This window comes from Protopterus annectens, chromosome 1.part1 (assembly GCF_019279795.1).
Source record: "Protopterus annectens isolate FY-2018-M chromosome 1.part1, PAN1.0, whole genome shotgun sequence".
Taxonomy (NCBI): Eukaryota; Metazoa; Chordata; order Ceratodontiformes; family Protopteridae; genus Protopterus; species Protopterus annectens.
This window is the reverse complement of record NC_056726.1, coordinates 1954016075-1954038643: the sequence shown is the minus strand read 5'-3', so window position 1 is coordinate 1954038643 and position 22569 is coordinate 1954016075. Positions and strand designations below refer to the sequence as shown.

The 22569-nt window shown below is 39.5% G+C and overlaps 1 protein-coding gene across 4 annotated transcripts in view; it reads left to right on the top strand.

Moving 5' to 3' along the window:
* Positions 1-22569, top strand: part of LOC122813026 (CYFIP-related Rac1 interactor A-like) — a 1136056-nt gene that overhangs the window by 1019524 nt on the left and 93963 nt on the right. For all 4 annotated transcript variants that reach the window (XM_044085138.1, XM_044085156.1, XM_044085145.1 and 1 more), the window contains 2 exons: positions 17790-17867; positions 19278-19394. In XM_044085138.1, the coding sequence (XP_043941073.1) occupies positions 17790-17867; positions 19278-19394 (195 nt within the window). The remainder of the gene's footprint in view (positions 1-17789; positions 17868-19277; positions 19395-22569) is intronic.

Genomic DNA, 22569 nt, shown 5'->3' with positions numbered 1-22569 from the left:
CCCCCCCCATTTACAGTCCTCTGTGAACTTCATTAGCCAGAGGTCTTCGCTGTCTGCTTGAAAATCTGAAAAATAAATATGAAGGCGGCCCCAGCACTCAGCCCTGAAGGGTACTGATGATTGCTTTCACACTTTCTGATGAGACACCTGCCGCTTGCACTGCATAGGTTCTGTAATTCAGAATTACTATTTATAAAAGGCAAACTAAAACAATGAGTGAAAAGGTCACACAGAAAAAGCAATCAGTTAAAAAACAAAAAACAAAAAGAAAAATCTAGCAAAGCTAGACTTTCCACTGTGGGATTCCTTAAACCTCTTGTATTAGAGGTGACATGGGATATATGCAAATTACCCCAGAAGGACAATAGGTATTTCAGCTAAATGGCAATTCTGAATGTCCATACCTTTTCCTTTTAAGTCTATTTATGGATAAATTCAGGCCAATAAAGCCAAACCCCCTAGCTGTGGACATGCATGTTTCTGCCTTATTATGGCATCATCAGCACAGCATAAGTGGAATGTTTGGCTAACATTTGGAAACACAGGGTTGTCGTACCCAACTGATATCCATAAATCTTAGGGTGACTGCAAAATATCCCAACTAACAAACTAAAACAATGAGGAAGAAGGTTACACAGAAAAAACAATAAGTTAAAAAACAAAAAGAAAAATCTAGCAAAACGTTTTCATATGTTAGCCAAACATTCCACTTATGCTGTGCTGATGATGCCATAATAAGGCAGAAACACACCTGCAATTTGCATATATCCCATGTCGCCTCTAATACAAGAGGTTTAAGGAATCACACAGTGGAAAGTCTAGCTTTGCTAGATTTTTCTTTTTGATTCATAAAAGGGAAGGAAGTGCTGAGCACGCTTTCCATTGATGGTGTATGCCAGCCAATTTAAATATGTATAGTTGAAGATACCCAGTAAAAAGTATTCAGCTTTATGGGGAAGGCATTAGATAAGATATCATGTTCAACAGAGGATGTGATAGGTACAAATTCATGCCTGTGGTAAGCGTAAATAATCCTCTTACTAGGGATAGCTAATATAATCTCAACACCAGGGTACTATAAAGTGGCATGGCTAAGCTTCAATGCTCCTTTATCAGTAAGCTTAGTATGAACTGATGAACCCATATCCTTCTACAGATGGAATTATGCCAAAAGGCACATCTTCTGCATGTAAATGTGTCACTCATGCTGTACTGTTCAATGTGTGGATCTGTTTCCCATGCTATCCTTTTCCACATATATGTCCCTCATACGGTACACTTGCTCAGGTGGATGTGTTCTTTTTAATGTACAGCTCCTCATGTGCAAGTGTGCCCTCTGCTGTATTCCTCCTCAGCTGGCTGTGCAAAACACTGTGCTGTCATGTAAAAATCACTGTGTTCTCTTTGTCTTTAATAATGTTTTAAGTTTATTAGTATATAATCAACTTAATTCTAATGTATACTACTTTTTTATAATGTTCTCGTTTTTTTGTGTATCCTTTATAATGTCTTAACTTATATAGTTAATCAACTTAATTCTATTGTATATTGTAATATTTTTTGCAAAGTTTTCAATGTTTTGAGTACCAGTAAACAAATGTAAATATTAAACTACTCTACAGGTGGACATTTACCCTCTACTGTGCATCTCCACATGTGGATGTGTCCCTCATGCTGAATTCCTCCACAGGTATGTGTCCCTCTGTGCTGAACTCTTCTGCAGATGGATGTGTGTCCTGTACTTCTTCACAAGTGGCTGTGTGTTCCCTACGTTGAACTTGTCCACAGGTGGGCGTATGCCTGTGAAGTACTCCTCAAAAAGTGGATGACCATGCTGTATTCCTTCAGAAGTGGATGTGTATTCCCCACATTGAACTTGTCCACAGATGGATATGTGTCCTGTATACCTGCACAAGTGGATATGTATTCCCCACATTGAACTTGTCCACAGGTGGATGTGTGCCTTGTGAAATACTCCTCTACAACTGGATGAGTGTCCTGTACTCCTTCAGAAGTGGGTGTGTGTCCCACTCCTTCAAAGGTGGGTGTGTGTTACCCACATTGAACTTGTCCATAGGTGGATATGTGCCCTGTACTCTTCCAGAAGTGGATGTGTTCCTGACATTGAACTTGTCCACAGGTGGATGTGTGCCCTGTGAAGTACTCCTCTGCAGGTGGATGTGTGTCTTTCATACTCTCCTCTTCCATAGGTGTATTTGTTCCTTATGCTGTACTCCCCCACAGTGGAATATGTATCCTCTGTATCAAATTCCTACACAGATGAATATGTCCCCTTTGCAGTAGCCCTTTGAAGGTGCCTATGTACCTTTTATTATAAGCTTTTGCAAACAAATGACTACTCTGTGCCATAATCTTTTATAAATGGTTGTGTACCTTTATGCTTGTAAAAGGGCCTTGATTAAATCATTAGATTTCTTATTCTAAGTCGTACATCATATCCACTTTTTGCCATGTGAGTGATAGTGTAGACTCATAGGTAAGTACTAGGATAGATATTTTTGTGGGCTAGTTTAAACCTAGTCAATTTCCCTTCCAAAAGTGAGAATTAAACCCTGTACCTTTTGACTGTGAGGTAAACACCTTAATCATTTAACCAACCCCCAACTGTCATTCTGCCAACCCCCATCTAGTAAATGTACATACTTCTTGCACTGGCCAGGAACTGAACATCGGTCAGCCACCTGGAAGGCAGCTATGTGCACCATTATACCACCAATGCTAAAACAGCACTAGTGGGATAGTGGTCCAAGGACCTTAAACTCCTTAGACTAAAAAGGACTGATCAAAGGTTAAAGCACTGGTAGTACTGCACCAGTCTTCTTAAGGACAGGCTTTTTTGGATGAATAATTTTTAGCTTATCAGGTAAGATCTCCAAGAATAAGTCTTTGTAAGTGTTTCGAGCGATCACCACAGAAGTTACCTGCCAAAGTGCTTTCTTCCATGTGGTGGGCAGAGACAGCAGCCTAGCCTGTTTTGCCACCCTGAAGGTTTTATAGGAAGAGCAAACTGAACATCCATTTAGGATTTTGCTGCCTCGCTTCTTTAGGTTGGATTGTTTGTGTCAAGATGCACTATCATGTATCGTTCATAGCTTTAAAGAATGTTTGCTTGTAACATCAGGCCTGAAGGTATTTGGCAAGATTCTTTACCAGATCATCATGTACTCTCTTAGGGAAGGAATTTTTACATTTGTTATAAAAGAAGGCATTTGCTATCACAATCCTTAAAAAGAATGGCTTATATTAAGAAAATCTGGATAATTAAAGGCCCATCTCAAATGTTCCCTTCCCTGGTGAGGTGCTTGAGAAGATTGATTATATGCAATTGCATTCATGTCTGAATGGAAAGAACAGGAATAATTCACTTTATATTGACTAAGCATAGCACTGGTATAGCCCTTACTAAAATGTTAAAGATTGCCATATGTTGATAAATCAGTAATGATATTTGATCTTAGACTTTTAGATCTCTCTTGAGCAACTAACATGGTTGACCACATAATGTTTTGGAGCATCATCAGCGTTACAGTGGCATTGCTGGCATTGTCCTGGGCTGATTTTCCTCCTCCCTGTATAGATGATCTCACAGAATAATATTAAAGGTTATTTCATTCTCCCTTCTCTCTGAGTTGTTGTTCTACCCTGTGTCCATTGTTTACAAGGCACAGGCTTCTTTTAGGAGATGTTAATGGAGGGAATGGTTTGCAAGACCATTGTTATTTGATAACATGCAGCTGTATCTCTCTTTCCCTCAAGAATCTATATTTGTTATAAACAATCTGCAAATGAGTGGTCAGTAATTGACTAATGCTCAACTCATCCAAGATGGATGCCATGACTATACATGTCACCACCCTCAATTCATTTGTACCAGTGCTGCTCCATAAGATTATTTAATGTGCTGACATAGTGGAGGTCATGTCAAAGGTGTCACATTTAGGGGATTTTACTGACAACTAATTGACCCTTAAGGACTAGATATCTGCTACCATCAAATATCCCTCTTTGCATCAGAGGAACATTTAACTTATTAACCATCTTTATTTCATTAGCAGGACTTCTTATGGTGGCCTTACATTAATTTCCACCTAGGGAGACTACTGCACTGTGTTGTACTTTGGGTTTACAGACCCAGATTTTGAGCAGTTTTAGACAGTACAGAACTATATAGCTTGGCTGTTAACAGGAGTATCATTCAGGAAGTCAGCCACCCATGATAACTGTCATATTGACAACACACCCTTAAGAGGTGATCCAGTAGTCAGGGACTTGAAGAAACACATAGACAACAATCTAACCTTTGACCATCATGTATCTATGTTAGTGAAGAAGTCATTCTATGTTGTGCAACATATAAACAAAGGTATGACATCTAGGTCCAAGTAAATATTTTTTTCACTGAATTTGGCATTCATCAGACCTATCATTGAGTGCAGTGCCCACTTTGGTATGTACCTAACCAAGCACATCTAACAACTGGAACATCCACATAGGTTTCTTACTTAAAGAATACAGGGTGTAAATAACATGTCCTATGTAGACAGCCTCAAAGCCCTATACCTGCATTCTGTTCCCTACAGCACCAGAATTAACTAGTCTAAAGACATAACCCTTACCTGGGATATACATAGGACCAACTGGCGAGACAGGTATGTATCTTTGATACTATGCCTTCTCTGGAACAGGCTTCCCATCCATGTGAATTCAGAATTCATCTCTATGTCAGTTCATGTTTAACTTGGACAATTAGATAGATTCATCACTGGTTTGGCTCCCATGTCTCTTATTGACACAGGCAGCCTGCAAATGGTTCATCTCCCAGGATTCTGCTTCCTGTTCCCATGCTTCTGCTTACACTTACCAATGGTAACAAAACTTGTCAGAGATTTGGGATGTATGGCTACACTTAAAAAGGCCCCAGGGGTCATTAGCCTAGTACACACCTATGAACCTATGTATCAGAATATCACCATAGTATATTAATTCTGGCTGCTAGTTCAGTCTTTCTCTCTCTCTCTCTCCCTCTCAGTAGATAAAGCTCTGGCCCTACCCTATCGAGCCCAAGACAGCTTGGGCCCACTCAAATAAATTAAGGAAGTACCAGTTTGGTATCTGCCTGCTAGGACACTGTGTTCATCCATCTTGGGAGTTATAGGTTCATAGGTTCATAGGTTGGTACTAGGCTATCAGCCCTAGGGCCTATACAAGCCTAGCCATAACAATTCCCTGGCTATTTCTTCCCACATTATTTACTTTCCTGGACCCCTGTCTAGCAGGGCGACTGACGTGATCCCTGGGGTGAATTTCCTTTCTCCCATCCAATCGTCAAGGTTCCTCTTGAAGAGGTCCAAAGAGGCACTCTGCTTGACATGTATGGGCAATCTATTCCAGAGTCTGGGGAGTCTCTGGGTCAGGAACCTATCCCTCCAGCATGTTTTGTTTATTGTGATGACAAGGTTTAGATCCCTGGAGCATGTAGCTCTGAGGGATTGGGATTTCTTTAAGTGCAGCATGTCCAACAGCTCTGGGTTTGACATGGCCTTGTATGTTAAGCAGAGATCGCCTCTGAGTAGACGATATGCGACAGAGTATAGCTGGAGTTTTTAAGGCGGTCAGCGTAGGGCATCTGCTTTAGGCCTGTGATTCTTTATTGAGGTATTTCTGAGGCCTTTCCAGTTGATGCAGATGTCTTGAGAGGTACATACCAAATGGGGCATTGTATTCTATAATGGGTCTAATGAGGGATGAGTACAGTGGGACAATGACCTCCTTTTTTCTGGATGAAAAGCCCTTCGTGATGAGGTGTGCCACATAGAAGTATTTCCTGACTGTTGTGGCAATGTGGTTATCGAAGGTGAGACCACTGTCCACCTGTGTCCCTAAGTCTCTTATCACACTTTCTGTGTTTAGTGTACTGCCACCTATATGGTAATTCATGGATACATGTTTTTTCCCAAAGTGGATAACAATACATTTCTTGGCATTGAGCTTGAGCCCATGGCTCTGGCACCAAGCATCTGTTTCTGTAAGGCCCTTTTGTAGTGTATCCACATCATTTGGGGATTCAATAATGGCTCCCAGTTTGCAATCATCTGTAAACTTTGTTAGCTAGAGTCCCTTAGTGTTGACCTGTACTTCAGAGAAGTAGATGCCAAACAAGAGCGGCCCCAGGACTGAACCCTGAGGTACTCCACTTGTCACTTGTCTGGAGCTGGATTTGGAGTCGGCTACTTTTACAGTGTGGGTTCTATCAGTAAGCCATTTAGCAACCCATTGGGTGACATAGGGATTAATGCCCAACTTAGTAAGTTTATCTATGATTCTAGAGTGAGGGATGGTGTCAAAGGCCTTGGCAAGGTCTAGATAGGCTGTGTGGACCACCTTACCCTTGTCCATGGCTCTGGTGACTGATTCAAAGAAGTCAATCAGGTTCAGGAGACAAGATCGGCCCTTCACAAACCCAAACTGGGTGGGGTGCAGTGTTTGAAGGTTGCCAATGTCTTTGTTTATAAGTTCCATGATAATACACTCCATGGCCTTGCAGATAAGGCTTGTCAGACTGATGAGACGATACTTTCCGGGATCCAAGGTGGATCCCCCCTTGTGGATTGGGATAACTGTAGCTCTGCGCCACTCAGTGGGCACGAAACCTGAGGTGAGGCTATGATTAAACATGACACTTAGGTGAGGTGCCAGTTCATATTGTAGTTCATGTAGTACACAGCCCAGGATGTCATCTGGTCCCATGGATGCTGTATTCTTGGCTTTAGAGAGTGCGTTTTGTACCTGTGTGGCCGTTATTACTGGAATTTGGCAATCTTCCAGTATTGAGATGGACCATTTAGGGGGTGAGAGGAGGGTGAAGTTGGCACTGAATCGATCTGCCAGGATATTGGCAATATCCTTCGGATCAGTATATTTAATGCCATTCTGTTTTAGCTCTGAGCAGATCTGAGCATTGCCATTTAGATTCTTGAAATAGTTATAGAATGCTTTGTGGTTGTCTTTGGAATCTTTGGAAATTTTATTTTCGTAACTAGCTTTGGAGGATTTTATGAGGCATCTCAGTTTCTTACTGAGGCTAGTAAGGGAGTTTTTAGCATCCTGGGATTTTCCTCTTTTCTGCAAAAGTTTCTTCCTTTTGTTGTAAAGTTTGTTTATGGCAGGGGACCACCAGATTGGCTTCCTTTTTTTTGGATGAGAGCATTTTGGTTCTATTTGGGATGGCACGATTCATGCATGAGTGGATGTGCTCGTACAGTGCCTTAGTGTAGGATTCAGCAGTTGAACTTTCAGTTCCCGTCTGCATGGGTGTCATGAAGTTTGTCACTTCTGACTTGAGTAGCATGAAGTTGGCTTTGGAGAAGTTTTTTATGGTGGTTTCTTTACTGGGGGTGGGGTGGGATGTGGATGTTAAGGGTGATTAGCTTATGGTCAGACCTGACTAACGAGGGGGTGACTATAGGTATGGAGCATTGATTTCCCATGTTGGTAATGACCAGGTCTAGGATATTGGAGCCCCTGGTGGGACTATGGATTAGTTGATCCATGGCGATGGAATTTATGAATTTCAAGAACCGTTGCGCAAAGGTGTTGGGACATGAGTGGTTTTCCCAGTTAATGGCAGGGTAGTTAAAATCACCCAGTATTAGGGTGTTTGGTTCTATCTTAATATTTTCCAGTATGTTTAGAAAGGTGTAGTGAGAATCTTGGGGTATGGCGGGGGATCTGTAGCAAGCTACAATTTGGATTGCAGTCTTACCTAGTGTTAGTTGCACTTGGAGAATTTCAGACACATTGTGTTGACCAACTAGCCTGGTGGTGTGAATATCCTTGGTGAATATTGACACTCCTCCACCTTTAGTGTTTTGGTCCTGGTTTGGCGGCCGAAAAGTGTGGTAAGAGTTGTAGCCTGGTATTGCAGGGGTGCTCTCTGGAGCCTTGAACCAGGTCTCAGTTACTGCACAGATATCGATGTTCTCCATTTTTAGGAGTGCCTCGAGAGAGTGCATTTTGAGGTTTAGACTTCTAGCATTGAGTAGCATTACCTTCAGATTTTGCATGCTTGTACCTGTTATGGTGGTGGTTTTGTCCTTTGAAGTTTGCCTAAAAAAGGCACTATAGGGGTGGCAGAGCCTTAGCCAGTAACCTGAATCCCAGGGGCGACAGGTGCAGACCATCTCTGGCAAAGCATCATGGTCTGTCAATCATGTCATCCCAGGCAGACAGATACTGGATCCCCTTTGAATGACACCATAAGCTTAGCCAATTGTTGGAGTCAATCATTTTATCCTTATATTGTGGTATCATTCTGGGCGAAGGCAGGATGCTACTCAGGGCTAGGGTCATACCTGCCTGGGCCACATGATCCAAGAGCTCTTCCATGTCTCTTTTCATGTAGTCCAGGGAGGTACGTCTCAAGTCATTCACTCCAACATGGACAATGACAGAGTCATATTTGTACTTGTTGTGGAGTGACTTGAGTGCATGCATTATGTGGCGGATCCTGGCACCCGACAGGCAGCTGACTGTAATTTTCTCCTTATTCAACCTGGTGAGAGGGACATCAGTGTGCCGGACTATAGAGTCACCTATGACTAAAGTGTTAGGTACATTGTCTTGCCTTAGGGGCTGTTGCTGGGTGGCACACTGGTGTTGTGAACTATGTGACACATTGGTTGTGATTGGTGTTTGTATGCGTTTCAGCTTCAGAGGTCTTTGTTGCTTGGGCAGGTTACAGTTAAGGGCCTCTGCATATGCGGATTTAGTGTTGCTATATGTGGGTGTTGGTGGTGCGGGTTTAGAAGGGCTATGTGTTGCTTGAGGTGTAGTGTGGGTGTTAACCTTCTCCTCTTGACTGTTTAGCACAATCTTGGGTGGAGAGAGCGTTGCTTCCATTTTGGCTATGTAAGTGCATCTCTCACAGGTTGTAGTGTTGGGTGGTAGGAGGAGAGGGTTGTCTGTGTACATGAGGCAATTGCTGCATTGCCCCAGTATGCCCAGATTCACCAGGTGGACAGGAGAAATGGAGATTCTTACAGTGTGTCTGTATAATCTTCTTAAAACTGTACCTTTGCTTTTAGGAGCCGACCAGGGTCTACTATGTATAAGATAAGCTTGTCAAAACAAACTATTGTATAATATATCTCTTTGATTGTATATATACCTCTGTACAGAATTGTGTTTTTGTTGTAATTATGTTGTTCTGGAGCTTTTCTCCCCGGGCCTCTGCTGTAAATGGACCTCATTCCAGTCGGACTTTCCCGGTAAACAAATGTAAAATAAATAAATAAAATACCTGAGTGGATCACAGCATCCTCAATGATCAGCTGATTTAAAAAATATCTGACAACTTATATGTCTAATTGTAATTTTGAGGACTGACCATTCCCTTCTACATAGAATGTCGTTATTGTTTTCAATAATTTTACTTTCTTATATGTATTGTTTTATTGTATTTTAACATTATTTTGACATTTATTCTTTTTAGTGCTTTGGCACTGGCACCTAAATAAATCTGAATATAAATTTGAAGTGCGCCATAAGCCTTAACCCCATCCAGATGGATGTACCTACTGTTCCATGAGCCTTAACACCCCCCATGAATGTACATACTGTGCCATGACTCTCTAGAGGTCTTCAGGATGATGTGTAACTTATGCCTTAAACTTCAACAGACTCCTTTCCAGAGGTGTACACCAATGCCCTGTATAACAACTTAAACAGTTGTATAGAATCAGCTCTACTGACTGGATTAAAATCAGGCCTTGACAAAAAAACTAGCCACCGTGGATGACCCCTAGTATAATCAGGCTATACAACAAGAGAAAGAAACTAATATCCAAGAACAAGAGGAAACTGGCTCAGCAGAGAAGAAATCCCTCTCTACCTTAAACAAACAAATCTGAGATATTATCAAGTCTTCCAACACTAATTATGTAGCAAAAATAACCTCCCTAGCTAAAGATAATCACAAGGTATTCTTTAACTACATCTGAAATCTAAAAGGAAATACCCAGCTATGCACTGAACCAGTTGCGGATGACACCACCCATACCGTATTGGAGGTAATAGCCAATCTGCTAGCTGAAAGATTTGTAGCAAACTTCACCCACCTGTCCCCTCCAGTCATCCACCAAAGTGTACCTGCCACCATTCCTCAGCCTATTATCTCAAGAGAGCAGGTCATCTTGGCACACTCTAAGGCCAAAAACATGGCATCAATGGGACCAGACATCATCCCAGGTTGCTGTTTAAAGAAATTAAAACATGACCTAGCAGAATCACCTGGATCTCTTTTTAACTACAGCCTGCAAACTGACTATGTTCTCATGGAATGGAGAACAACAACAGTAATCCCTCTGTACAAAGGGGGACCATCAACCAACCCTGGGAATTATAGGCCCATAAACTTGACTAGCCTCATCTGCAAGGGCATGGAAAGAATCTTTATGGACCTTATTAACAAGGACATAGGTAATCTCCAAACCCAGTTTGGATTTGTTAAAGGTAGATCATGCCTGTTAAACATGTTTGACTTCTTCGAGAAAGTCAGCAAGGCCTTGGACGAGGGTAGACAGTGCATACTATGTATCTAGACCTAGCCAAGGCATTTAACACAGTCTCCTACTCATGTATTATAAAGAAGTCTCCCTGTTGGGAATTAACCCCTACATTACCAGATGAGTAGCCAGCTGGCTCACCGACAGGACACATACTGTCATAGTGGGTGACTTCACCTCTAGCAAAAGACCAATCACTAGTGATGTGCCACAGGGCTCTGTACTGGGCCCCTTACTGTTCGGAATTTATTTCTCAGAAGTCTAGGCAAACTTGGACGGCCTATGACTGATCAAGTTCACTGATGATTGCAAATTGGGAGCAATAATTGAGTCCCCCAACAATGTTAATATTCTGCCAACAGGATTAAGGCAGACAGATGATTGGTGTGAAAGCCACAGATTAAAGCTAAATGCAAAAAAAGAAGGCATTATTATTCCCTTTAGGAAAGCTAATGTCCATATTATTATATTATAGACAGCACCCCCCCTAAGTGTAGATCCAGTGGTACATGATGTGGGTACTCAGGAAGATACCAACCTGAACTTGACCACCACATAGCCACAGTAGTAAGTAAATCCTTCTATATGACACATCTTATAAGTAAAGGCATTGCATCTAGATCTAAGTATGTTATAATTCCATTATACTCGGACCTCATCAGATCAATAATTGAGTACAATGCTCCCTTTTCCATATACCTCACCAGACACCTGCAACAATTGGAGAGAACACAGGGGTTTCTCGACAAGAAATCACAGGATACACAAGACAAATCTTACATGAAAAGACTGAAAACCCGGTCACTGTATTCTGTCTCCCAAGGGTTGCTAAGGGGTGACCTGTGCCTGGCTTACAGGGCAGTCTCTAACCTGGGTGTGAAGGAAATGCTATGTATTCATAAATTGAACTGCACAAGGATTACTCACTCCAGGGATCTTAACCTAGCCTCTAGCATGAACAGGTCATGCTGGAGAGATAGATACATCTCCCAGAGACTGCCACTTCTCTGGAACAAGCTTCCAGGTCATGTGAAACAGAGCAGCTCCCTGACCCTCTTCAAATGCAACCTAGCTCAGTGGATGGGTGACCGCAAATTCACTCCTGGGGTACAGCCCATGTCCCTTCTGAACAGAAAAAGTCATTATTAACTTCCTCTGTGAGCTTCATTCACCTAACCTCCAATAAATGGGCAACTCGAGATAAACTCAGAATAAATATGGCTAGGTTTGAAAAGGCTCTAAGGCCATGAACCTACTTCTATGAACCTATGAACCTAGATATGTATTATTATGGACAGGTACACTGCAGCATAACCTTCCAGAGGTGGGACTGTCTCATGAGTCATTTGCCTATACAGGTGAGCGTTTACCAAGAGGTTTAAACTTCCACATATGGATGCGCAAATTGTGCCATAACCCTCCACAGATGTATGTGTAAACTATGCCATAGCACTCTAAAAGTGAATATACATACTGTGCTCCACAGGTGGATATATGCAACTTTCCATAACCCTATACAGGAGAATGTATACAGTTAATCATAACCTTCTACAGGTGGATGTGCAAATTGTGCTATATCCGCTCACAGGTGAATGGATATTTTGTGTTGTGTATGTGTATCATCCATATGAACTTTCCATATATGAATGTGTACAGTGTCCAATATCCTTTACATGTAAATGTGCACTATGTGCTATAATTTCCCATAGTGAAATTGCACATACTCCATTACTTTCAACGTGATGAGTATTATAAGCTGTGGTACTCCAAAAGTAGACTGTACTACAAGCCCTAAGCCTCCACATTCTGATATGAGCCATGAGCCCTAAACGCCAAAAGGTTAGTCAGCCATGAACTATAACTCTCCATAGGTGGGTCTGTACAATGAGACATAATCCTGCACAAATGGATCTGTTTTGCTTTATCTGTGAATTAGTAATTGGACATGTAATGTGATCTTTTGCTGTCAACAGGTAAGTAAACCTCCATAAGCAGATGTGTATTGTCAGCTGTATCAGTTCACAATTGTTCACATACCATGAATTAAAATATTCTTTAAGGTGCCCTGTATCTTATCCTTCCACAGATGGATGTGCACATGTTATCAAATACCCTGTGTTACTGGGTGTGAACCATAAGTCATAACCCTTCATTGCTGGATGCTGTCATGGATGGTTAGAATGGGCTGTAACCTTACACAAGTGTCTGTGCATTATTTTAAAAATTAATTATATTTATAACTTTCCATTGTAAAACATGAGGACATGTACTGTGAGTGTTCATTCTCCACATGACAATGTGTATTGTACATCATAATACTCCATAAGTAAATAGGTATTATCCACCATAGCTTTTCACAAGTGGGATTGTACTGTGAACAGCAAAGCTTTATAAATGAAAGTGCACATTTTTTTATGATTCTACACAGGAGGGAGCACACTAGTTCCCATACCTGTTTGGAGCTGGATGTGCACCTTAAACCATAACTCTTCAAATATGGCTGTTGGTAGGAATGTGTGCTATGATTCATCACCTCCATAACTGCCTGTGTTAAGTCATGGATGTGTATTATGAGTCATAACTACCCATAAGCAAACAAACACCTTGAGCTGTAACTCTTCCTGGGAAGATGGATTTGTACCATAACCCATAACCGTCCACAGCCATCTGTGTTCAGTCATGGATGTGCACTATGAGTCATAACCTTCAAAAAGCAAAAAAAATAAATTGAGCCATGACCCTCAACAGGTAGATATGTACCAGATGTTCTGCACTTTTATGGCCAACTAGGTACTATAAGCCATTGCCCTACACAACCAGATGCATTCTGTCATTGAAGTGTACCATCAGCCATGTCTTTACTATGTGAACAAGTGTCTTCAGCCAAAACTTTCTATAGGTGGGTAGCTAGCATGTATGATAACCTCCAGCACATAGGTGGATGCGCATCACATCCCCTATCCACTCATTGCTAGTAGATGTGTGCATGACATATGCTATCCTTTTATAGCCATAAACCATAACCCTGCACAACTAGATATGTTTTGACATGGATGTGAACCATGATCTATACACCCTCACAAGTGGGCAAGTACCTTAAGCCATAGTCCTTTGCTGGTGAAGTACATAATGAACCATGACTGTACAGAAAGGATATGTAATGTGAGCTATGAAAACCTAAAAATGAATATCTATTCTGAATCATAATGTAACAATGGACATGTATTATGTACTGGCACATTTAATTATGCTAATCTGTGTAGAACCATGACTTCCAAAACTGCGAATAAAACATGGCTTGCAAAATGGATATGCACTATAAATTATGGTCAAAAAAGATGAATAAATAAAGAAAGCTGGTGTTATCTTTAGAGAAAGATTTACAACCAGGCTTATTGGAGCAGGATATACACAACCAGAATGTTACTGAACTACACTGAAAATATGGGGGTGTTTTATATGTTATTATGCATGCAATATTAATAATTTAATAGATTAAGCACAGTAACTGTATAAGTTGCCTTTTACTCTGTGGATTGAATATTACCTACATTACATGCTGTGTATCACTGTGTACTTATTATCCATATTCATAAATACAGATAAGCACTAAGTGTTGCAATAGTGGCAGCACGGCTAACATATCTAGGTCATCTGAACCAGCACTAGCTCTCTTCTCAATTCAAAACTGAGGACCAAAAAAATAAATAAATAAATAACTTCCCCTGAATCTGAAGACTAATGCAAAAACGAAACTCACTCTGTTTTAAAATGAAAACAGCTCATTTTTACTATGTTAATAACTGTTTACCTCGCACTTGTTGTGGTTCTGCCTGCTAGGTTCAACTTCCTTTTTACAGAATCTTAAGCTATTATAAGGGCATAATAACCACATGATTAATAGGAATGAAAATACAGCACGTAGAAAGAATATTTACTGAAAACGTTTGGTATTTTTTCAGTGAATTGAGTAAAATGACTGCCTACCACACCACAAGATGGCAGTAGCTCACAGTACAATTTGAGCACTTCCAATTTCAGGTACCTTTTCATCAGTGAAGTTTCTGCAGCTGATGCTCAAAGTGGCACAATGCATTGGTTCAAAATGCCTGTAATTCTTGTTCAATTATTAACTGCCATCGACAGGAAATCTCCTGCACTTGCAAATAACAAACTGATTAGAAGCCTGAAACCGGTTCATTCCAAGAGTAATAGAATTAAACGAGATCAGCTCGATTCATAAAGCATTTCTGAACTAGTGAGACAGTAAAAAATTAAAGCTGGGAAGGAAATGATGGAGATATAAATGAAGGAATGAAAAAGAAATTGAATGAACGACAGAACAAACATTTGCTGAACTTTCTGTAAATATATACTGTTGAAGCGAAATTTTATAGTCATTTTATCTTTTGAGTGCAGCTTGTTCATTAGTTGCCACAACTCCCATGCAGTTATATGGTTTTGTTGGTTAGCTAGACTTCAAAGAAGAGGACAGATGCTTCAGCCAACCAGGATGACAAGCAGACATGTCAAAGATGTTAAGCTTAGTCAAAATAATATTCATATCCTGGAAGCTCAGAATGAGGCCTTGCATTAATACAATGCCATAATTTGCATGGACTCCAGAAGTAATATGTATACTGTGGGAAAGGACAATATACAAATGAATCTCCGGGATCTCTCCTGAAACCTCAGTCTCAGACAATTGTGGTGTACATCATTGAAGCAGTATATTCAGTTAAGCATCCTGCATGAGTCCAAGGCCAAAGTCAGTAATGTTACTTATGCACAAAGGCATCAAGATTTGAATCTCTGAATTGTCTGAATGCAGAACCATTTTTGGTATATGCAGAGAAAGCTGAAGAAACTGGTGTCGGAATGTATGTACAGAATAGGCATCTGAAATACTCAGCTTGGGTATTTTATGTGACAAATTGGTTCTTCTGCGAGTATGAAATACCTGCTTACACCAGCAACTTAGCATGTGACATTGTGCTGCTTTATTTTAAAGAATTTCTGACACACATTCATTGATGTAATAGGCTGCAGTTTGTCAATAAAGTACAGCTGTCTGGATTGCAGTTTTGAGCCAAAGTGAGACATTTTGTTCTGTGTAAACGTGTCTTGAATAACTTGGAAGTAACAAATGATTGCAAAAAAATAATGCTTCTATATATCGGAAAAATACAATCTTGCAGCAATTATTTGTGTATAGAATTTGCAGAAATCGATCCAGTTAGCTTGTGCATGTTGTATCAACTATGTTTGTAGAAAGTTCCCATGTAGTTTACAGACTTTCTAACAGGGGCTTTTAGTACATAAAAAGCTGCAGCAATAAATAGCTTAGAAAATCTTAAAATCATTAAAAAGAATACAGTAAAGATAATAATAAAACCAAGACAGAATGACTGATCAGACAAAATCACAAGAAAATAAACGAGACATGAGAAGAAAGAGAGAGAGAGGACAGCAAGGATTCAGAAAAAAATGCAACTTTTTTTTTTACCACAGCTGTTGGGAAAAATGATTCTCCATAACAGATAGACTCAAAACCTGTTGTGCATATAATAGACAGGCTCTTGTTTGTTTTTCTTTAGTATATAGTATAGTACAGCTACAGCCAGGAAATGTATGTGTGGTACCCAACACATCACTTTCTAATCTATCCAGTGAAAGCTGCAGTACTGTTACGCTGAGAAGTTAGATTATACTCTGCTCCAGCAACTTCAGAGAAGCCAAAACTTTCAGTATGCCACACTTCTGCATGTTGCAAGGAAAAGCACCCTGAAGGTTTATAATACATTTGAATTTGGGTGAAAAAATATTATTACTGTATGTTCTCTCTTACTTTATATCATGCATATTACATAGGATTATCCTTCTGGTGGATGATTCTTGACTTCTTAAGCTTAGCCTACCCAAGCTTCATCTCATCAATGATCAGACTTGTTCTATATGAAATCACGGCTGCAAGTTGTATAAGACGTAATTACCTTTTTGGGTGAATTTCTCTCTTCTTCGAGTAAGTGCAACCTCAGAGTTGACATATTTAAGTTCAGGGGGAGTGAGGGGCTTGGCCACCGCAAAAACACTTCAGCAAGATGTTTTCAGTGAATACAGTCCCAGCATTCTGATCCTCTGTGAAAGCAAGTACACTGAGTATTATCATCTTCTGCTATCTTACTGAGGAAATTGCAAACACCCACAGTATAGCTTTTAGATGTACTGCTTTAGTTTTCAGATGCAGTGGTCTGTGACTTCACAATTCCACATCTTATGAGATCCATGCAGTATGGCAGTTGGCTACTGTATGGATTCTGTCTTACAAGTCTATCTATGAGTCGCACTGCACAGTTTGGTCTACTTGTATAGAGGCTCTGATGCTCATTTAGCCATGCTGTAGTGGAGATAGCTACACAGAGGTGCTGCTTGTATCATTTTGGATTTTTAATAACATCACATGCTGCCAATCATGCAATAGCTCTGCAGATGTGCAGTGCAGCTCTGTGAAACTTGGACTGAATGCTGTTGCTGTGGAATTAAGAAATGCATTATTTATCCAGGGGCTCCTTGAGTAGTGTACCTAGATACCATATGTCCATATCCAGAGAGTATATCATTAGACATGGCTAATGCATCTGTGCAAGGACACAGACCTCCCATTTAAAGCAACAATAGAAAACAAACTGTGAGATCAGTAAAATGTTGAAGTCAATAGGTTATGAAATTTATAAAACAGAATGTCATACTGTTGTAGCAGGACTAAAGAAACTCTCCATGTTGTACTAGGATTTCATCAATACCACCCCCCCCAATATTTTTGAGAGTAAAAATAGTCGTGTAGTCGTGTAATTAAACTTGCAGCTTTTTGCTGATTATTTACATGAGGCTGAAATGCTTACCCAGATGTTAAACAATGAGGACAAAAAAATACAATCAGCTGTAAAGTGCATGCACTCTTAATATATCATGTTAATAACACTTATCAACAAGAATATAAAATAATTAGTATGAGAGAGCCGGGCACTACTTCTGAGGTGCTTGTATGCTGTTTATTCTCTAGCCTAATTTTCTGTAGTATTTACTGTCTAGGAAGGTTTTCTGCAAAGTGTGAATTAAAATTAATAGTTGATCTTGTTTCCTCAGCTTGCATCACTCATTTCCCTTCTTATTAATTCTGATTGTATTTTTCTTTAATTTTTTCAGATGACAAACCCAGCAATTCAGAATGATTTCAGTTATTACAGGCGAACTATTAGTCGAAACCGGCTCAATAATTTACAGGTGAGAAAGCATCTGAAAAACATAAGTCACGTTTAATTAGCACTGTACTTACCCATAGTTGTACAACCCACCAGTGAAACTGAAATATTCAAGCCACACCAGTAGATTTATAACATTAAACTGTGTACTACATAGCTACTTCATGTTTACTTGAAAGTTGAAGCAAATATATATGTAACATTAAAGTAGCAGACACCACGTTTTATTGCTAAGAATCATTTCAATTAATCTGTACTCCACCTGCATATCGTCTTGGGGAAATAAACTAGTTAAATGGAAAATATAAAGTATTATGAGTTATGTGGTCTCCAAATGCATTTGTTGAAATTATCATTCTGTACTAATTATCACTGCTTATCATGACCAGTGGAGTCTGTAGTAGTTACAGCTCCTGACATGCCCCAGTTTATCTTACAGGTTGTTCATTTCTAGCCTACGAATAATGCCATCACCCGTATACTTCATCATTTGATGAGTGATTCAACCCCGTAGGGTCTTTAGCCTTCACTTGTTATCACAGATTCGTAGTCCCATACAAGTTTGAATAAGTGTGCTCTACTGCACAAATAAAGTAAATAATGCAATGCATTGTTACATTAAACAGCATGGCAGGTGATGCATTTATTATACCTGTTGTAGTCTTTTTGAACTAACATACTTACTAGGTGAAAATACCTGCAGTCAGCATTGCAGAGAAGCTCTTGTTAGAAGACATTGTCCAAAGTCATATAATATGAAAGTGAAAGTTGCTAGAATGAAATATTGGACTTTTGATATAACCGGTTTGTGCACAACTCAGTTACCTTAATCAATGATCACTGAGCTAGTCAATTAATGAATTTGCTTCTACCATTATGAATTTGTTAATTTATTAAATTCCCAATTGCCAGCTTAATCCAAGTTAGGTTTGCTGGGGAGTATGGCTCCAGCATCACCTCCCCCTCAAAAAAAAAAAAACACAATTCTGATTACAACCATGTTATAATAGTTATATATTTTGCTCCTTTGTATGGCTCTAGAGGCAGCACAATGATATATGCAAACTGGCTACCTTGTGCATGCAGGGTGTACAGGTTGCATGTATTTTCATTAATGATGAATTTTGATCACAATACCAGCATCACCAGACTACAGGTTTTCAATAAATGTGACTGCATGCTTTAGTTTACACCTGGACAGTTGCCATATGTCAAATGACGCACCTCAGTTTATTATCTCATTTTGCTGCACTACATAGTTCATTTCTAACTTTCTAAGCATTTGGACATGTCATTTAAACATTCCTTTTCTTTTACGACTACCAGAAATGATATGTTATAAACCTCAGCGTTTTCTAGATATCAGTAGCAATTTAGTGTGTGAAATACACTGCAACACATAGAAGTAATGTAATGCCTTTGCTTCATGCAGCTGGATGCAGAGAATGACGTCAATAATGAGATGGCCAATCGGATGTCTCTGTTCTATGCAGAAGCAACACCAATGTTAAAAACCCTAAGCAATGCCACAACTAAGTTTGTCTCAGAGGTAAGTAATGAATATTGAATATTGCGGTATTGTGTATAGGACTATGTGTTATAGGTTATAATACAAGCTCATTTAATCAGAACATGTTGATTTGAAAATACCGTAAAATTTGGGGTCTAGTGTTTAGTAAAGAGGGTCAAGGTTATGAGCTGCTATTTATTTTCATCCTATAGTAAAGCACTTGAGTCCCTCAACCTTTATTTCCCTTTTGTGTGACTCTGAGCAAGTCACTTAATTCATGATCCTGGTTAATCCTGAAAAAGAGCTTGTGATTAATGGGTTTAACTGATAAATAAATGAAAAAAAATTAGTGAATTTTATATTTAGAGAAATAAAATGCATATTTATTGTTAAAAGGACCAAAAGTAAGTGCTTTCGCAGTTCAGCATAACCACTTCATCAGACTTCAGTTGCTAACAGAAAGCATATCCTTTATATAGGCACAATCAAGCTAGCATAATTAAAACAATTAAAAGCAATTAGGAATAAAAGCCACAGTGACCTTCCGTGTACATATATATATATATATACAATTATGTCTGTGTGAATCCACACATCAGAAACCTAATGTTTCAAGAATCTAGATTTTAGAAAAGGTTTTAATGAAACTTTACTATTTAGACCAGGGGGCTTATCAGCCTGTAAACATATAATCCATTTTTGTTCTATTTCTTCAGTTTTATTACAAAAATGTCCACCTCTGTTATTTACACCTATATGCTCATTGACAAAAAATGGAACTCATGGCCTAACCCTTCTCTCAAAACATGCTGTGCGAGTGCACTAGTTATGCAACTCGTGGTCTAATCCTACTCTCAAAACATGCTGTGCAAGTGTACTAGTTATGGAACTCATGGCCTAACCTTTCTCTCAAAACCTGCTGTGCGAGTGCACTAGTTATGGAACTCATGGCCTAACCTTTCTCTCAAAACCTGCTGTGCGAGTGCACTAGTTTCTTTGCTGTTACGCATGTCCCTGTAATGTTCAAGGATTCTATCCTTCAACATTCGGTTAGTTTTTCCTATATAGAATGTGAAACAAACTTTGTGGAAACAAAAATAAACCACGCTCCTAGTTCTGCAATCAGCATAATATTTGAAATCAATCTTAAACTTCACAGAGGGATGTTCAAAGTGATTACTTGTATAAATATGCTTACATGCAGAGCAGTTTCTATGTGGATAAGTCCCTGTCCTATGGGATAACATTATAGTATGTTTATTAGATTTGTAGCATAGTTGTTTCTTTAAAGAGCAATTATTCTTAAAGGAAAAAACGGGGGTATCATGATTTACATCCTTTAATTCCTCTACAGCATGCAGAACATTCCAGTTCTTTTTAATCACTTCACAGGTTCTGTTAATGTCATTCGAAAAGGGGAGAACTACTCTTTTAGAAAGCTGTCACACTGTCTTGAAAGATACGGAAATGTTTTTGCAAAAGTTGCACAGTGAAACTCAGAATCTTAAGACAGACTGTTTACTAGTAACCTTGGACATAGAATCATTATTTACTGTGATCCCCAATAATTGGGCCATAGCTAACACAAAGAAGTTTCTAACGCTTTGGAATTGGGATGGAGTAAAAATATCACTCATCAGTACTTTACTTGTGATGATTTTAGAGAACAATGCTTTCATGTTCAATGATGCATTTTATTTACAGAAGGTTGGCATAGCAATGGGCACTTCTTGTGCCAACAGCTATGTCAACCTCTGTTTGGTTCAATGAGAGTTGGACTTTATCCTTGATGGAAATCCTTTCAGTAAACATGTCGTATGGTATATACGTTTTGTGGATAACCTGTTTTTACTTTGGGATGTTACTGTTGATGACCTTAAAGATTTTGTTGCCTATTTGCGCAACACTACTCATTTTCTTAAGTTTACATACAAATTTTCAGATTTTGAAATTGAGTTTTTGGATATAAAGGTCAACAAGGAAAGGCTTAATATCTTTGAAAGAAGATTGTGTAGGAATCCGGCCAGAAGGAATAGCCTGTTACCCTACACTAGCATGCACCCAAGACATGTTAAAAGGAATGTGTTAAAAGGGCAAGTGTATAGGCTAATGCAAATTCATAATAATGATGCATACCTTGAAACAGCCGTGAAAGAACTAAAACAAGAGTTCCTAGGCAGGGGAAATAAAGAACATGAAATAAATAAATGTATTAAGGCTGCTTGGTATGAAAGAGGGTCTAGATGTAGACCGTACTTTGGTGACACGACTGAGATTAATCCCAATACTACTGTGGATAGTAGGCAGATTGATCGTGAACCTTGTGTGTCACACTTTAATACAACATTCTTGCAATTACTCGACTCTCAAGCTCCCCTAAGGACTAAAAGAATAAAAACAAAGTCAGCCCCCCTGGCTATCCAAATATACTCTTGCCATTATGAGACAAAGAGATAAAGTCTCCCAAAAATTAAGACAAATCTGCTTATAAAATGCTTTGAAATAAAGTAAAGAAACTCATCACTTCTGATTTTTCTACACTCCAAAACCAAAATAAAAACAACCCTCAAAAATTCTGGAAAGGGATCTCTAGTCTCCTTCACCCTAGTACTCCAGATACTCCCACCCCAGACCCAACAGCCTCAGAACTAGACCTGGCCACCCAATTTAACTCATTTTTTATTGACTCTATTGCCAAACTGACCTCTTCTTTCTCTAACTCCACCATATCCTCAAGCATCCCCTCACCCCCGCCACTCACTCATTATCCTTACCAAATTCCACTCCCCCCACTCACACTCTATCCTTCCAAAATTCCACTCCCTGCTTCCCTTCCTCTAACTCCTCCACCTCGTCTGCTACCCAACCTTTACCCCAAATGCCTCCACCCTCCAACTCTCCTTCTCCCAACCCCACTCACCTCTCTTTTTCTCCCGTGCCAACATCTACTATAAAGAAACTCCTACTCAAACTGAAACCTGGTACCAACGCCCCTGATAACATACCTTCCTACTTTCTCAGTATAGCTGCTGAAACATTTGCATATCCCATTAGCATCCTAATCAAAAAGAATCCCAAATTTGGAAACAGGCATATATTATTCCTCTCCACAAAATAGCCATCCTGTCCCCTATTTCAAAAATTCTAGAAAAATGTGTTCAACTTCAACTTCTTCCTCATCTCCTAGACAATCACCTTATATCTCCCACACAAC